The 18120-nt window shown below is 34.1% G+C and overlaps 1 protein-coding gene and 1 non-coding gene across 11 annotated transcripts in view; both read left to right on the top strand.

Annotated features, from left to right (window-relative positions):
- SRSF11 (serine and arginine rich splicing factor 11) overlaps positions 1–18120 on the top strand; it is a 42276-nt gene that overhangs the window by 14103 nt on the left and 10053 nt on the right. For 7 of the 10 annotated variants that reach the window (XM_045547759.1, XM_045547756.1, XM_045547761.1 and 4 more), the window contains 6 exons: positions 5657–5790; positions 9576–9685; positions 11962–12054; positions 12722–12771; positions 14050–14177; positions 16136–16217. In XM_045547759.1, the coding sequence (XP_045403715.1) occupies positions 5657–5790; positions 9576–9685; positions 11962–12054; positions 12722–12771; positions 14050–14177; positions 16136–16217 (597 nt within the window). Of the gene's footprint in view, positions 1–5656; positions 5791–7931; positions 9686–11961; positions 12055–12721; positions 12772–14049; positions 14178–16135; positions 16218–18120 lie in introns of those variants that run through there. The other 3 variants (XM_045547764.1, XM_045547765.1, XM_045547763.1) reach the window with 3 other exon arrangements.
- Positions 16813–16915, top strand: LOC123636184. Its single transcript, XR_006734389.1, has one exon. It is a non-coding gene; the product is annotated as a U6 spliceosomal RNA (small nuclear RNA).

Genomic DNA, 18120 nt, shown 5'->3' with positions numbered 1-18120 from the left:
TCATTTTGTCTTTGACAATGTACAAGATTATAATAAATGTTATATACGTTTAGTGGCCTTCTACATTTGAACAGTACTGTAAGTGGCTACTTTTATTTATTTGATGTAGGTTTGTTGTGGGTTGTTTTTTCTTTTTTTAATCTCCAAACTTCAATAAGCTAATCTGCATGTTAGGAATACTTTCTTGATGATTTCTATAAGTTCACTAGAGTTTTAAACAGTAAAATGTTGAAATGTTGCCAGGGATATGTACTGTGGACTTAGTGGTCCAGAAGGGTTCCCTTCCAAAAATACTTTCCTACTCATAGAATAAGATTGAATGGCTCAGATTACATAAAATTCTATCTTTTGCATATTTGTGTCCTGATGTTTTGTGATTGCTATATATACAGTCAGCCCTCTGCATCTTGGGGGTTTTGCATCTACCAACTGGATCAAAAATATGAGAAGTGGGGGAGCAGCTCTACTGAACATACACACTTTTTTCTTGTCATTCCGTGAATAATACAGTATAACAACTATTTCCATAGCATTTATGTTGTATTAGGTATTATAAGTAATGTAGAGATGATTTGAAGTATGCCAGGAGGGTGCATATAGGTTATATGCCAATATAAGGGTTTTGAGCATCTGTGTATTTTGTTACCTGGAGGGAGTCCTGGAACCAATCCCCCGTGAACACTGAGGGACAACTGTGTATAATTTCCTCCAATAAGGCAGTCATAGCTGCCTGGAACTTACTCCCCTAGGTATGCCCATGATATGTTGCTTCTTTTCTTTCTCAGATGTCACCTTAATCAGAGAAGCCTTCCCTGACCATCCCGTATAAAAATACGGCATTGTTTTATATAATAAAAATCATTATGCTCCTTGTCTTCTCTACTTAACACTATTTCTTTTTTCTCTTTTTTTTCTCTTTCTCTACTTAACACTATTTCATTTTCACCTGTGACCAGTTGACAGGTTAAGTTTAACTTGTTTTACAGGTTGTGAGGTTCTTGAGTTCATCAACATCTCCTAAAGGACATTTTTTAAGTACATTTATAATTGAACCCTACCCATATCTACTGAAACCCTTAAGTTCAGTTCTACATGCTTATTTGGGGGAAAACTTTCTGGAATTATACCAACCATTTCAGTGACACCCTGCTCAGTAAGGTTTCCTGAATCATTTTATTGTTGAATCCGTCTATTTCTTGATTCTTTTAAGCAAAAAACTACCAGCCGTTCACCCAGAGATAGAAATGCTGTCTTCACAATAGAGAATATTTTAACCTGCTCCTCAGAATGACAGCCCTGCAGCTATTTCAAAGCATCTATCAGTGTCCCACATATTTATTCTCTTTTAAAAAGAAAAATGGTTATTTTTTTGTTCCTGAAATGCATATTGGAAATTCAGCGTTATTTGCATGTCTGTTGTGAGTTAGATGCTTTTTAAATTTCTTAATCAGTCCTTACAAACCCAGAGAAAGGATCTTTTTTTCCGTTTTACAAAATGAATGAGCTAAAATTCACATAAATTGTTTTGCATGCCCAAACCACACTGCAAGTGTCTGAACTAGTACTAGAACCCCAGTGCTGTAACTCTCCTTTACTACTTGATCAGGAGGTTGTTGATTTAGCCAAGAAATTCGTGAGTTATTTTTTACAGGTTAGGTATTCACATGTTTGGTTTTAGTGTGATTTCACAATGAAGATTATAACTGGAGTGCGTATCAGGTAATGATCCCAGTGAAGCTTGTCAAAGTTACAACTGAAGACTACTGTAATCTGTAGATAAGTTCATTAGTAACTTTTCAGTGACCCAAAATGGATACTTTAGTGGTCATATAAGTATAAATAACTTAGATAAGGGAAAGAATTTAGTTCACCTCTAAAGAAAAAATTGTTTTAATAAATGAAACATCTTACTGTATATTTCTTTGCATAATGAGGGAGAGAACGTGTGAGGTCCACAGTCAAATTTTCAGGTGAATGCCACCTTAGTCAGTATACCCCCTTTTTTGGACGTTGAAGATGCCTTTGTTTATGAGCTCGTAATTCTTCACTCAGAAGATTGGCGCAGTATTTTAGTGGGAATTGAAAAGCTGATTATCAGTGGCCTCAACCAGTTCTCATACTTCAGTGGGCATGAATATCAGTGGGGATCTTGTTAAGAATCTGGGCCCTCATATGAAAGGAAGGGTTCTTTGGGCTTTAGATGAACAACAGATATCTGAATTTTCTATGTGCATCCTAGAAGATTCTGAAAAAGCTTTCAGAGGACAGTTTAAGAACCATTGGAAACAATACTACCACTTGTGGAGGGCAAAAGTATGAGGGCTCACTTTTCTCTTTCTTGCTCCTCAATTCTCCGTTCCTCATCTATACTAATTCTTGAAGATAGAAGTGATAGCTGCACAAAATTTTAGGGTATGAAAATTAGTTTCAGACATCCTGTAATATTAAGATTTTTTTTAAAGTAAATTTTAACTGAGAAAATACAAGAGTGTAAATGTGGGCCCTAATGGCAACAAAAACTTGTTTTAAACCTGTTTTTAAAGTGGACCTTTTGAATGGGGATAAATTATATTATTTTCCCTTCTGAGTTCCTGTGTCTTTCACAGAATTCAAATTATTCATATTTGGTCTTTACCCCACCATATACAAGTTTTGATATAGCCAAAATAATAGCATTGCTATGACATTAGTGGGTAGAAATAAATATGAATTTAAGATTACCAAGTAAGGGGAAATATATTGTGAGCACTGGGGCAGTGCTTATTTTAATTTTAGTTATGGATACGTAATAGTTGTATATCTTTATATGGTACATGTGATGTTATGATACAGACATACAATGTGAATCAAATGAGGGTAATTGGGAAGTCCATCACTTTAGGCATTTAGCATTTATTTATGTTAGGAACATAGATAGCTCCATTCTTCTAGTTATTTTAAAGTCTGCCCTAACTTATTGCTGATTATTCATTTTGTTGTGCTATCGAATATTGTTCATTCTAACTGTATTTTTGCACCCATTAACCATCACCACTTCATCCCTCCCTCTCCACTACCCTTCCCATCCTCTGGTCACCGTGATTCTATACCATTTCCCTCAGATCAATTGTTTTTTTATATTTAGCTCCCACATATGAATCAGAACATGCGAGATTTGTCTTTCTGTGCTTTGCTTATTTCACTTAATGTTCTGCAGTTCCATCCATGTTATTTCAAATGGCAGGATTTCATTCTTTTTTGTGGCTATAGAATATTCTATTGTGTCTGTGTACCCCAATTTCTTCATCCATTGATGGACACTTAGGTTGATTCCGTATCTTGGCTATTGTGAATAATGCTGCAGTAAACATAGGAGTGCAGATACCTTTTCAATATACTGAATTCCCATCCTTTGGCTCTATGCCTAGGAATGGGATTTCTGGGTCATATGGTTATTCTATTTTCAGTTTTTTGAGGACCCTCCAGACTGTTGTCTGTAGTGGTTGAGCTAATTTACATTCCCATCAACAGATTAGGAGGGTTCTCCTTTCTTCACATGGTTGCCAGCGTTTGTTATCGTCTTTGTTTTTCACAAAAGCCATTTTAACTGGGGTGAGATGATATCTCATTGTAGTTTTGATTTGCATTTCACTGATGGTTAATGATTTTGCACAGTTTTTCATATGCCTGTTAGCCATTGTATGCCTTTTGAGAAATGTGTTTTCAGATCCTTTGTAGGGCAGCACTTTCTAATTTTTTTTTCTGAAGAACTCTTCATTCTATTTATATTGTTTAAAAAGTTTATATTTGATAGTTATTTCTTTTAATGAGATAAGAGTAACATTAAAGAATTGAGAGAGGTCACTTTTTAAGAAATGTACTACTACTGTTTCCTAAGGCTAATAACTGTGTTGGGTGTTAGGGACATAAGATGATAGCAGCATTAGAAAAGCTTTCTAATTTTAGTGGTAAAAAACATGAATGTCAAAAAAGAAATGAGAAGTGCCATAGCTTAATAGAACTACAAAAATGCTGGCTATGGTCTCAGCTACTAGGAAGCTGGGGTGGGAGCCTGGGCAACATAGGGAGACCCCGTCTCTTTAAAAAAGAAAAAACTTACTAAAGCTACCTTTTCACTACTTTACAATATTGTTAAATTTTAGACCTTCACCGTTAAAAAAAAAAAAAAAAAACCACCGTATCCTTTCAAAAACACTTAACAATGAGCCTCTATAACAAGATGGCAAAAAGTCCTTGTGTATATATTGTCAGTTTTGCTTTGGACCTAGATCAGGGTCTGTGCTTAACATGGGAGATGTTCTGTGGGAAACTTGTATTAGACATTCTAATGGGCTTGAGTTCTCAGGCCATAGGTAGCCTCATGTTAGTCATCAAGTTATGATAAAAATTGTTTTCTTGTTAGCACCCAAATTAAGACAGAATTTTTTCTTTTCAGCAATGTATCTGAAATACCTAGTGTAGCCAAATCTGATGGAATTCCATTTTTATGTACACATGAGCATGTCTCATTTGTTAGAAAAGTAAACAGTGAAGCCCCATTCAAATAGTATTAAAATATATTGTAGGATTTCCATTTTCATTATTGAGTCCTATGATGTAATTGGCTTTTTATAATAAAGTGGTGGTTCTCTAGCCAGGATGCATATTAAAATTGTCAGGGAGAATTAGGAAGAGGAGAAGCTCAGTACTTCATTAGTGATCTTCAATTGACGTGGAGTGGAGAGCCTGGATATTTTCCCGCCACAGACGATTGTAATATATAACCAGAAACAATGTGATCACTTCTTCCCTAGGGCATTGGCTTTCCAAATAACTTTTGCTGTGAAGTTGGGGAGTAATCTCTACCTCCTTTCACAGAGAGTTTCATGGCAAAAATTTGAACCACCATATACTTTTAAAAAAAAAAAAAAAACCTGCTTCCTGTGTTACCTATCTTATTTGCCTTTCTTTTACCTAAGGAAGGAATTTGCTGAGAGAAGTGGCTTTTTTGCTTGTTGAAATTTTTGCACAGTAGCATTAGGGGGATGGAATGTTCCCATGTGTGCTTAAAATTTTTCTTTTCTCTGAAAGTGCTCCAAACCAGAAAGCCTTAATTATTTACAGTACATAGGAGTTCTCATATGCTGTATATAAGAGAAGACAGAGTATGGAGCCAGTTTATTATGCAGCTCAAGAAAATTCATTAATTATCAAATAGATGTACTTTCTGTCCCATGTTACGTAGTTTTGTCCCTGAAGTGGAAAATTCTTCGTCTTTTTACTCTGGGAAATTAGCCATAATGGAAAGTTTCTAAGCCAAAACTACCTATTACCTGTATTTTAAAAAAGCTGGTATTGGTATTATGAATGAAAATGTTAACACTTCTATTGTCTCCTCAAACTCTGAGACTTTATTTTCACTGTAAATTTAAAGTGGTTATAGGTTTTTATCTCCACTGCAGTTTGCTACATTGTTTCAGTGACCAGAACATTATGGGTAATATTTTCTTTTAAACTGGTTAACTGTGTTTTATATATATATTTGGTATTTCCATCTGCCTGTTTTACTTTTGGAATGCAAATGTTGGTTTGTGAATTATACGCTTGTGTTTTAGCTGATATTTTTTTCCTCCTTTTATGTTGTTTATTTTTTATTATTATTTTTTTTTTTTTTTAGTGATTCACCTTTGCCGGTCTCATCTCGTGTCTGCTTTGTTAAGTTCCATGATCCAGACTCAGCAGTTGTGGCACAACATCTGACAAACACTGTATTCGTTGACAGAGCTTTGATAGTCGTACCATATGCAGAAGGTTTGTGCTTTGTTTAACTACCTATGTGGGCATCCTAAGATGACCATCTACCTCAGTATAGTTGTAGAGTGAGCATTAGTAGCATGTTAAAATCTAAGCTATTAACATTTTGAAACCCTTGTTATACTGCAGCCCATGATTTTTACTTGCAGATTTGTTTTAATTCTAAAAATTAGAAATCAGGTCTGTTTTTATAAAGCATTTAACTTTTTTGCTTTCTTTTAAAACGTTTTTAAGTTCATTAAAAGTATGTCCCTAATTGTAACTCCCCAAGATACATCTACTTAGTTAATTTAATGTTGAGTTTTATGAAAAAGTCCTGAAGGTGAATCGTTCACTCCGCGTACACTTAAACAGCGACCTTCAAATGCATGATGTTATTTCTGTCTTAAATAAATGACTAGGTTAGTTTTAGTTTTATTTTCTTAATCCTTCCTTACGTTGATAACTTGGAAAAAAAAACCCCACGTTGAATTCCAGTATAGCAAGGGTTGCAATGATTTTGGTTTTTGTGAAAGTTCAAGATTTCCTGTAGCTTAGGTGCCAGATGGGCACTGGGTGTTTTGTTTTTATGCCAGATTTTCTTGTTCATTCTTGCTATATTTTCTAGAATATCTCTAAATAATAAATTCTTCTCTCTGTTATTTGTGTGTGTGATTTTTGTAGTGGAGAAGGCAAATGCAAAACCCTTCCAGATGACTGAAAAACAGTGGGTCCTCTGCAGCTACAGGGGATTCTAGACATTAACTAAAGGCCAGCAAGCACTCAAGTCCCCCAAGTGTTTTCCTGGTGTAACCATTTGTTAACTACATTTTCTCTCTTTTTACATTTTAGGCTGTTAAAGTAATTTGACAGAAAAAAATGAGCAGGTTTTTTGGATCTAAAAAAGCCACTGTGACAAGACAGCACTATTTTAATGCCGTTTTATAAAATTTTCTAAGGCATATTTTATAATTATTTTGTTCCCAATGTACTGCTACTTGATTTGCTTTTTGGTAACTGTAAATTTTTATCAAAGAAATCACTGAAATATAAAATTACTGGATTATAAGTTAATAATTTAATAAATATGCTGAGCAGAATTTAATTGCTTTCCCCTTTCCTTAATAAAAACTGTCGGAGGAAGCAAAGTCTTGATATTGTTGATTTTAGATGCTATCTTAGATCTTTGAGTACAAATGTGAACATTTACACCATACCTTGTAAAAGTTATGAAATGTCTAATCCTTAAAACTTAGAGAAATTGCCTCTGTTTTTCTAAAGAAATTAACTTACATTTATAGATGGGGTAAGGCATGCTGTGTAATAATAGTACATCTATCTCCATGATATTAAAGTGTATGAGCCTGGTTTTAAGGTTTTAAAATAGATAAACAAATTTTGAGTTAGTGGGTTTTGGTTAAGCAATTTCTTTTATGTTAGTGTTCCTGTTATAGGGTAAGACTATCATCAACAGAAAATTTACAGAATTCAAATTCAGGATGAGTAAAATATAGATGATAGGTCTTGGAACAAGGGTCAAATCATGTGAGTAATGTGAAAAACATTTTAGTTAAGTCTTCAAATTTAAAGAATTTTTATTGGCTAAGTATTATAGTTCCCAAACCCTAAACATAATACAGTATATCATATAACTGTCTTTCATTAATGTTTTTAGACCATCCTAATTTTTCTAGAGCTGTTTTTGAAAGTGAAATATTTAGGAGTGTACATTGTATAGAATTAGGGAAATATTTAGTTTAGATATCCATTCTTGGTGAATTTAATTCTGGTATGATATGCTGTATTAATGTTACTTCCACTAAATAACTTGATATATTCAGTCCCTTTGTCACCATTAACTCTGGATTTAGCTCTTACACTTTGGTGTTGGCTCTTGGTCAGTGTTATAGAACAATAGACAAAAAGTCTACGGTAAGGAATAGTCTTAATTGATAAAACTAAGATAGCTGGATTTGGAAGGAACTCTTAATAGTAATGGATTTGGGGATTATTTAGGTTCCTTGGTTAATGTTTGTTTCTTTTGTCTGTTTCTTTTTCTTTCATTTCTACACATTCATGCAGTATTTCATGGTTCTATCAAAGCAGCAGTAAAAAAAATACTCTTGACGCATGAAAATTAACTGGTGAGGGGCCTCATTGCTATTTTTAAATTGTAGTTTTATTTTTAAAAAATAGTCTTTTTTTAATCAGAGGATCAGATGCATGACTTTTTTTTTAATGGATGCAGATCTTCTATCAGGTGTCTCACAATAAATGCAAGAGGATTTTAGTTTGCCAGAAATGTTGCAAATGCACTAATTTGAGTAAGATGTTGATACTTAATATATCCTCTTGAGACATAATTTTGCATGCAAAATTATCCCATAATCTTTGTAGGTTTGTTAATATTGATGCATTAATGCCCTATATCTAAATGATCTTCTCCCCCTTCCCCTCCATAACTCTTGGTATCTAAATTGATGACAGCTCTGACACAAGCAAGATAACAGTGCTGTGTAGTATACATTTGTTTATATTATCGGCACTTCTCAGTATAGGTGGAAGGAACCATTACCTTTATTTAACAGTGGTTTTTCTTTTTTGTTGTTGTGTTTTACAGTTCTTTTCCCTGGTTCAGCCTGAACTATATACCAGGCCCTGCTGAAAATACCACCCAACAGTTTTCTTCTGCAGCTTATCCAGTTTCTCTTAAGTGCCCTGTACATATTGTATGTTTTATGATGAGATGCAGTTTCTTAATATGTATTACAGAAATACTACTGGTATTTGCAAATATGTAGTTTAATTGTATTATTGAACTCTCATTTTGGGGGCTTGGGCACATTAACAGATTAATCCATCTGTATAGGGCTTTTGCTGTTGGATAGAATTTAAATTGTCTACATAAATATTTGTCTTAGGACCCTTAGATTGTATCTGAATACACAGATTAGGCTTCAAAAACAGACATACATGTAATTTTTGGCTTAAGGAGTTTGGCTAAGTTAGCTTTTGAACTGACACTATATAGCAACATTTTTTGGTATGGTTAGCATGGCACATATTGGAACATAAAGCATTTTACTGTACAGGTAAGGAATGTGCCATGTTGTTTTACCTATTCTCTCTCTTTCTCACTCACTCACTCCCACACACACATCTTGTGTGTATTCAGAGACCTTCAGAAACATTCATATTCATTTCCATGAGTCAGCAAAAGCCCTACGCTTGATTCCAACAGAATATTTCCTTTACATACTTTTCTTCTCTTAATTTTTACAAAATTTGTATGGTAGGTGTAAAAGAAAATCATAGTAACTGTACCATATTATTAACCCCTAAATCAAACTTTTTTTGTCTTGTGTATCTTGATTTTTCTGTGTGCTTTATAGTGAAGCAGCCGACACGAGTCGTTGTTCATAAAACAGCTTTTGAAAGTTGAGAGCACACCCCTGGAGAACCGACTGTGCTTGCTTACGTTTGGTTCATGACTTAAAAATCGAGTACAGGTGATGAAATCTTGGCAGTGTTAACAAAAAAGTAGTGTGTATTGTGCTATTTTTTTTTTACTCTAGAAACTTAACCATTTGTAGAGAAAAAGGAAACAAATTTTCACACATTGAAGTTTCATTCTGACATAAAATTAATGATAAATAATCATAGAAATCAAGCTTTATATTTTAGCGATCATAAGTACTTTCAACAAACTCAGGTGGTGTATCAGGGAGACATTTTCTGGGTGTTTTTGTGTGTTTTCTGTCTTACAAAGGAATGTATTCTAATGCAAGGATGTTTCTCTGCAGGAGTTATTCCTGATGAGACTAAGGCTTTGTCTCTGTTGGCACCAGCTAATGCAGTGGCAGGTCTTCTGCCTGGTGGTGGACTCCTGCCTACTCCTAACCCACTTACTCAGGTATTAGTTCTATTGAATTCGAGTGTGCAAAGTATTGTAAAAAGCTATATTATAATCAAAAATACTGCACAGAATCTCTTAGAAATTTGCATTTTAAAAACATTCTGAAAATCATAAAGTATCTGTCAGTTTTGCCATTGGGGCTCTCAAAGTAACCCATAAGTAATTGTGGAAAAATCTCATGAGGCATAATAACACTTCTGTGAATACACTGTTAAAAATGTTTGCACCAGGAAAGAAAATAAAGCTGGAGTTCAGAGTTCTCAAATTAACCCTTCATTTTTATTTTTTCTTCCTTTTCTTTGCTCTTTGACTGTTATTCAGGGGGGTTGAATTAAGTAGATGGCTTGAAAATAAAGATGGATTCTTTTTGTGTGTGTGGTGATGGTAGGTGGCAAAAGATGGTTTCTTTTTGTGTTTGTTTTGTTTTTTGAGACAGGGTCTCACTTTGTTGCTCAGGCTGGAGTGCAGTGGCACTGTCATAGCTCGCTGCAAATTCCACCTCAACCAGGGCTCAAGCAATCCTCCTGCCTCAGCCTTCTGAGTAGCTGGGACCATAGGTACACACCTCCACACCCAGCTAATTTTATTTTATTTTCTGTAGAGACTGGGTCTCAACTATGTTGCTTAAGCAGGTCTTGAACTCTTGTCCTAAAGCAATCTTCCCGCTTCAGCCTCTGAAAATGCTAGGATTACAGGTGTGAGCCACCACACCCAGCCAAAGATATGGGGATGTCTGATCTGGGAAAGATGAAATAAAGTTGCTTAGAGTAATGTTTCTAACACTGATGATGCTATAAGAAGCATATCATTTTACAACTGAAAGGCACATTAAATACCATGTATGCTAACTGTCCAGAGGGATTGCAGCTGGTCAGTGATTACACCGATAATAGTGAATGATCAGCCTCAACTACAAATTTATAAAAGCATTCTTTTTATTATATAATTTTGCTTGTGTAAATAATTAGTTTTGTTAACTATGAAGTGAACTGTAGAGTATAATATCATGGAAAGATCAGGAGTTCCCAGCCTTTTGGGGTATGGTTTTGATTAAGTCTTAACCCGTGGTTTCTTTGCCAATGAAATGAGGGTCTGGCTAATTTCTAGAGATCCCTTTGATATATGGAAGTATATGATAACTATGTTAGATAGCAAATTAAAGTAGTATTAACATTGCCTATACGGAGTAAACAGTTAAGTTACAGAAAGTTTGGTGCTTAGTATTATGGCAACATAAATTAACTGGAGAACTTTCAGCACAGTGCTTATAGAAAAATTGAAACTGCCTCTAAAGCTCTGAACCACGTAAAGAATTTTACGTGGTTTGTGTCAGTTAAGTTATGGATTAATCAAAGAGTTACCAGCAATATAGATTACTAGGGGAATTCTAATGAATGCAGGAATCACGGATATGAGAAACAACCACTAACTCTAAGACTGAAACAGAAGGAGCACAAATACAGATCCGGAGACTCCCCTTCCCCATCTAGTCTAAGATTTAGACCTCTTTTGAAAGGGTGGATAGTGGAGAGGTTGTCTTAGGTGCCCTCAGAACTTGTTAGGAAGCTACCTGAGGAGATGGCACTGAAGCTTACTGAGAGGTGAAGGCCACTGTGTGTATCATGTAGTGTTATGGGAGCAATCAAGAAGGGGACACAGGAACCAGGAAGAGAATCCCCTTAGTGTCCTTCCAGCACTCCTTTTTGACAAAGTCTAACATCATAGCAGCTATCAAAAGAGAAATGCTTCGGAACAGTCCTGCCTCTAGTATCACAAAGCAGCAAGGCAAAGAATAGTGGCCTTGGAGCTGAGAAGCAGTAAATATTTCTAAATGGCATGAGACTATATTGAAATATTTGGTATTTCACATAATTAATAGCCAACATCTTGTTTTGGTAAGTGTTCTTCATGCTGTAACTAAAATTGTTTCCTATTTGATATCTAAATCCTGATTTTAGGGGGAAAATGTTCTGTAATGAATGAAAAATGAGGCCATTGTATAGAGCAAGGATTGACAGACTAGCCCTTGGGTCAGACCCCTGTTTTTGTTAATACATTTTTATTGGAACACAACCATTTGTTTATGTATTGTGTATCACTGCCTTTGAGCTACAGTGGCAGTAGGTATATAGATTTGTGTGCAGTTCAGTAGTTGCAGCAGAGACCATGTAGCCTACAGACTTCAACTAGTTATGTTACACTTTACAGAAAATAAGTATTGACCCCTAGTATAAGGAATTGAAACAGTTTTAAACAAATTTGAAATTTCACAGATTGGCGCTGTTCCATTGGCTGCTTTGGGGGCTCCTACTCTTGATCCTGCCCTTGCTGCACTTGGGCTTCCAGGAGCAAACTTGAACTCTCAGGTACGCTTATTACTCTTTAACTTTTGACCCCGTTTTTTCAGGAAATTTGTTTTATATTAACTGTTAATTTGCATTTCAAGAGACGGAGTTAACAGTTATGTTGTAGTAATAATTTTTCTTACGTAGACTTGTTAAAAGGAGATTTAAATGGTCACTAAATTAGTGTAGCCCCTTGTCCACAAAAGAATTGCTTGTTTTATAATAGTTTAAAATAGAATAGGTTCACAGGCTGCCAACACATCATCAGTGTGTCATGGAGCCAGAGTAAATAGGCATGAGTTTTATTTTATATGTTTCCTTAAAACGTTAAATATTTTCTCAGAAAGTCTTTAAATAAGATTATGTTCAGCTTCATAATCTTCAGATAACTTGCTATAGCTTCTCTATCCAATACTGTAGCCACTAATGTGACCTATTTCTTTTTAATTTTTTAGTGTAGCTACTAAAAAACTTAATGTGATAGATATGTAACTTGCATTATATTTCTTTTGGTCAGCATTGTGTCTGTGGCATGATGCTTCTTTACAGGTTTAACAGATTATCCCAGGATATTTTCAACATACTGAGAAAATACAATAACAATCATTTATTCTTTTGTGTATTCTTAATCATATATATATTGTATATATACACACACACACACACACCCCGTTTTTTTGTTTTGCAGTCTCTTGCCGCAGATCAGTTGCTGAAGCTTATGAGTACTGTTGATCCCAAGTAAGTATTTTTTCTTTGTTAACATCGGCAATGTGTGTTGAGTGTGTAGAGCACAGTTATTTTTTTGATAGCTAACAAGAAAGTTATCTTTTCTCAAGATAAGCAATATATATTGTTTTCTAGATAAAAGAGAAATCTAGAAGTAAGCCCATCTATAAAAGGTTTTGTTTTAGTGTAATTTGAGTCTTTCATAATAATTCTAATGTCTTGTAGCAGGATGATAGCAAAAGAGCTAACAAGGGGAGAACTTAGTTTGAGTCCTGAAGATAAAAGGAATAAGAGAGACAAAGCTAAAGGGGATCACTATCCCAGAGCAAAGAAATTGTATGAGTTATGTGGTTAGTTGCCATGTAATTAATAAGCCGGCATCATCTTCTAGGTGCTTTTGATAAGTGCTCTTCATGCTGTAACTGAAATTGTTTCCTACTTCATATGTGACAAATTCATGGAATTTTTTAAATTGGTAATCTCTTGGTACATTAAATTTGAACTTTTCCCCTTAACTTGGTGAAAGTCACTATTAGTAAGTGGGAGAACATGGAGGGAGGTTAGAATCATTTGACATCAGTAGTTAGTGGCCTTTTTTTAAAAAAAGAAAAATTACCTTATAGTTAAAAATCCAAGGATATACCCCCCACCCAGCTTGTAAAATAAAATAACACCAGTACAATTGAAGCTCCGTATATACCCTTTCTTAATTATATTTCCTACTCTCCCCATAAATAGCTACTGTACTAAACTTAGTGTCTGTAATTTTTTCTTACATGTGTAAACCCTTAAGGGGCATCTTTAGCCTTTCTACTCAGGATTTCATGTGTAAGTTTGATGGGCCATTGGCCTCTGCCTCAGTTTCTCCCCATCTACAAACTAAAAGGTAACATTCTTCCCCCCCAAAATTATTAATAGTATGTTGTAGAAAGTTTTTAAATCATATGAAAGAAAGTTCAATTAAGTTTTTGGCATCAGTATATTCCCTTGTACTAGTGTTTCTCAAAATGTGTTTGTTTCTTTATGGAAAATTAGTGGATGTTCAGCAAAATTAAATAGGTATTTTTCTTATTCCAGATACCTCTGAGTCATCAAAGTACAGATGCTCATTGTAAAGATTCAGAACAAGGCTATACTATATGTTGTTTACTGAAGTTATCATGGAACCCTCCCACTCTTTTTGAAGGAGTATTTCACTAATATGATGTTATGAAATACTTATATATTTTATTTGAAATGCTGTTACATATTTTTAAATATTTCAGATCTCAACTTTTGGTTCTGTTTCAGGTTGAATCATGTAGCTGCTGGTCTTGTTTCACCAAGTCTGAAATCAGATACCTCTAGTAAAGAAATAGAGGAAGCTATGAAAAGAGTACGAGAAGCACAGTCCCTAATTTCTGCTGCTATAGAACCAGGTAATGTATGTTTGTGCAGTTTTGTTGAATATTAAATCATATGCTTCTTGGCAAAAGTGATTATGGCATAAGTGTGGAAGTATGTTGAATAATATATGTCATTTTTTAATTTTCTAATTCTGGTAAAATAAAAGATTATGTAGTAGAGTGCCACCCAGACACATTTGAAACTATCTGGACACGCTTCTGATTGTCACTGGTACCAGCTGCATCTGGTGTATAGGGGACCACCAGGATATTCCTAGATATCTCCTAAAATGAACAGAATGAACAGCACAAGCTTCCATAACAGTGATTGACCCAATCCAGAATATCAGTAGTGCCTAGAATTATCTAATGCTCAGTGTGATATTTTGTTTTTTTAATCGTTTGTCTCAGTTGGGATAGTCTAATTGTAAGTTTTTTAATTGATCAGGAAAACCTAGTGAAAATGCTTTTTATGGCATTTGCTTAAGGAAAATCAGATGCCTTATTCTTTGTAGATTGTCTTTTTGAGAGTAATGAATGGATATCTCGTTATCTGTCTCTATATATTTATATCTATGGCCCTGGATTTTTTTTTCCCCATTAAATAACATCTTACTAATTTTTTACTTTTATTTTTTAATAAATGGAAATGTATTAGGTACAGTGAACACTGTTCTGATGATGGGCATACCAAAAGCCCTGACTTAAGCATTTATAAGGTATCCTTGTAACAAAAACACTTGTGCCCCCTTAATACTTTTTTATAAATTTTTTAAATTTTTAAAAAAGACTGTTAAAATATGGGCCAAACTAAAAAATAAATAAAAATAAATAAAAATAAAGAAGTAAATAAATGGAAATGTTTATAATATGCATAGTATTAGGAAAACAATTTTATTTTAAAGTATAATACTGTCTAAATTGATAGCAAGAACTTTTTGTGTATTACATCATTTTATCAATAAAATGTCATATAATTAACTGCAGTCACTGTATGCCAAGCAAGCCAGTAGGAGCTCTTAGATACAAAGCTGGTTCTGTATAACTCCAAAGCTAAGGCACACCATGCTCTAGCTGTTGCTATTTTCATTGAAAACTCATGACTGGAATAACTAAAAGTGCTGTCTTTATAAATTGATTTTTTTTCCAAGATTTTGTGAATTTATTCTTTATAACGGTATTCACAATAAATTGAATCCTATTAATGAAATGACTTAAATGTGAAACATAGAGGAACTCAATCTCACTTTGATGATGGTCCATGTGTGAAAAATACAGTGGCTTTATTTCTCTCATTAGGTCCTAAGTTAAAGGAATTTATGTGTTATTTAAAAGCTAGGAAGTAAAACAGCTCAGTTCTAGATTTATTTCCTATACTTATATAACTGAAAATTGATGGGTAAGAGGAGTGACAGGCTGGCTTGCTAAAATCTAATTGTGTCATAGAAGTAAAATGGAAACAGTGAGTAAAATCATGACTTTCTAGATTTGGGAACCAAATGCTGAATCTGTTTATTAATCACTTTGACATAAATATACATGAGTGTGTTTATTTAGCAAATGAGCATAAAGTTAAATGGTGGAGAAATAAGAGTTCACCTCCTCTGAACCTCGAGCATGTATACGTGCACACGTACACAATAAGGAACGTTTTGCTCGACCAAGAATTTAAAGTGTTTAACCCTTTTTCCTTTTTATAGATCGTTTTATGGAAAACACTTCACAGCTTCCTAAGTATGGCAAGTGAGATAGTGAAAGGAACCTTATCTGAGAATTAAAAGTCTAATTTGGATCTACAAAAAGGCTGGATAATTTATAATTTGTATCGTTTCATTAAGCTCCCACATTGTGATTATAAAATGGTTACTTACAACATTTAAGGATACATGTAAAAGCAGAAAATTAAATAAATTCTTAGAATAACTTCTGAATGGGAATATTCCTATTTGATGATTTCTAAATACAGGTATTCTTTTAAATTTTAAATCTAGATAAGAAAGAAGAAAAAAGAAGGCATTCAAGATCAAGATCACGTTCTAGGAGGAGGAGGACTCCCTCGTCTTCTAGACACAGGTTAGATTGTTTTCTATAGTCAGTTATACTTCAGACAAAGATGAATTCTGTACGTCACACCTCTCTTAATTTGCTGTCTAACTCACTGGCTCCTGGTTAAAGTGTATTTTAGTAGCCACTGCTGTTAGAGTATGTAAAGGAGTGTTCCCACATGTATAAAGGGAAGAAAGGTATGGAGTAGATAGATGATTCATACTTTAAAATCCATAAAAAATTCAGAGATGGTAGGAAAGCATTGAGACTTCAGTACCAGAATGAGTTACTACTATGGAAAGAACACTGGACTTGAAATTTTGATTTGATTTCTAAATATGACTTTTTCACTAGACTCCTGAGACTTTTAAATTAAGAGGTTATGTACCTCCATGTATTGCATGAATATTCTCAAATGATGACTTGCTGTTATTTTTGAGATCATTCTTTTTATTACTGGATAAACTTACTGGTATTGTCATTCTTTTGCTTGCCTGGAGTAAGATTAACTCAGCTTGTTCTCTTTTCTGTGTGACATCTGTTTATGAATATGTAAGGTTCTCTCTAGACCAGTGGTTCTCAAACATACTGGTCATAGAACCATTTGACATGTGCAAAAATTGTTTGCTTCAGTTGCACGTATACTAAAATTGGAATGAGACAGAAGATTAGCATGGCCCCTGTGCAAGGATGACTTGCAAATTTGTGAAGTGTTCCACATTATGAAATACATATGTGTAAGAAGCCCAAAGAACTTTTATTTATGTGGGTTATATCTGTCAGTGTTGACCATATTAAAAATTAAAACTGTTAAATAACCATAATAAACCCATTCATGTTAACATAGCTTTGAAACAAACCTTTTTCAAAAAAAAGTTGGTAAGAGGAGTGGTTTTGTTTTGCAAACTTCCTTAATGTTTAGCTTAATAGAAGACAACAGGATTCTGCATTTAATTTACTGCAGTGTATTTTCGTTAGTATATTTAGAAAATCTGACTTCATACAAACACGTAGTTAGAAAAGGGAAAGGTAAATGTATAGTCATTTCAGGTAATTGTGATTAATATTCTTTGATAAAATGCCAAAATTTGACAGGTGATAGTTTCTGAAAAGGTAGTTGCAATATGGAATCTGAAACCGTAGTAATGAACTTTTTATATTGTTACATTAAAGTCTATTGATCTTTCTTAGACTTTGAATGGATCTTTTTTTCCACATGGGATTTTGTGAAAGCAGGCATTGGTGATTTGAAAAAAATCAATTAATTCCATTATCCAGTTTTCCAAATATTGATTTGTATTTGTTATACAATATCAAAAAATGATATGTAATAATACCACCACCTCAGGTCTCATCAGAAAAACCAAAGTATTAAGGTACTGCCAAGTTCACAATGGTGGATTTGTGTTTTCCAAAATTTAATTTTCTCTTAAAAGCTCAGATTTTATCATTGGTAACAAATTTGTTTGTTTGCCTTGAAGATAGACTTCATTTATTTTTGCAAAAACTGTGTCTGCCAAATACTGAGGTCTGAATAACCATAGATTGTTGGTTCTTGAAGGTGATGTTTCATGAAAAGTCTACTAATTCAGCTTTTTAACTCACTTACACAGATGTCTTCCTTTATTATTTAACCATTATACTTTAATGAGCATCAGGAGTGATTTATGCATACTTCCCATTTCATCCCAGAATAGTACTCAAGGGACCAGATTTAATAAAAATTAACTTTTACTGCTTCATCAAAGACATCCTTAGTAAAAGTGGCATTACTTTTTTCTTTAACTGCAAGTGCATACCTAAATACCAGTGAAAAATACAGTGAATATACTAGCACAGTAGCCACTGCCTTTATTTGTGCTGAGGAGTTGCCAGCACTTTTACCCACCATTGCTTTTGTACCATTAGGGCAAATGTCAGCACAGTGAAA

Source organism: Lemur catta, chromosome 3 (genome assembly GCF_020740605.2).
Source record: "Lemur catta isolate mLemCat1 chromosome 3, mLemCat1.pri, whole genome shotgun sequence".
Lineage (NCBI taxonomy): Eukaryota > Metazoa > Chordata > Mammalia > Primates > Lemuridae > Lemur > Lemur catta.
Note: the sequence above shows the minus strand (reverse complement) of the source record. Positions and strands in the feature narration are given on the sequence as shown.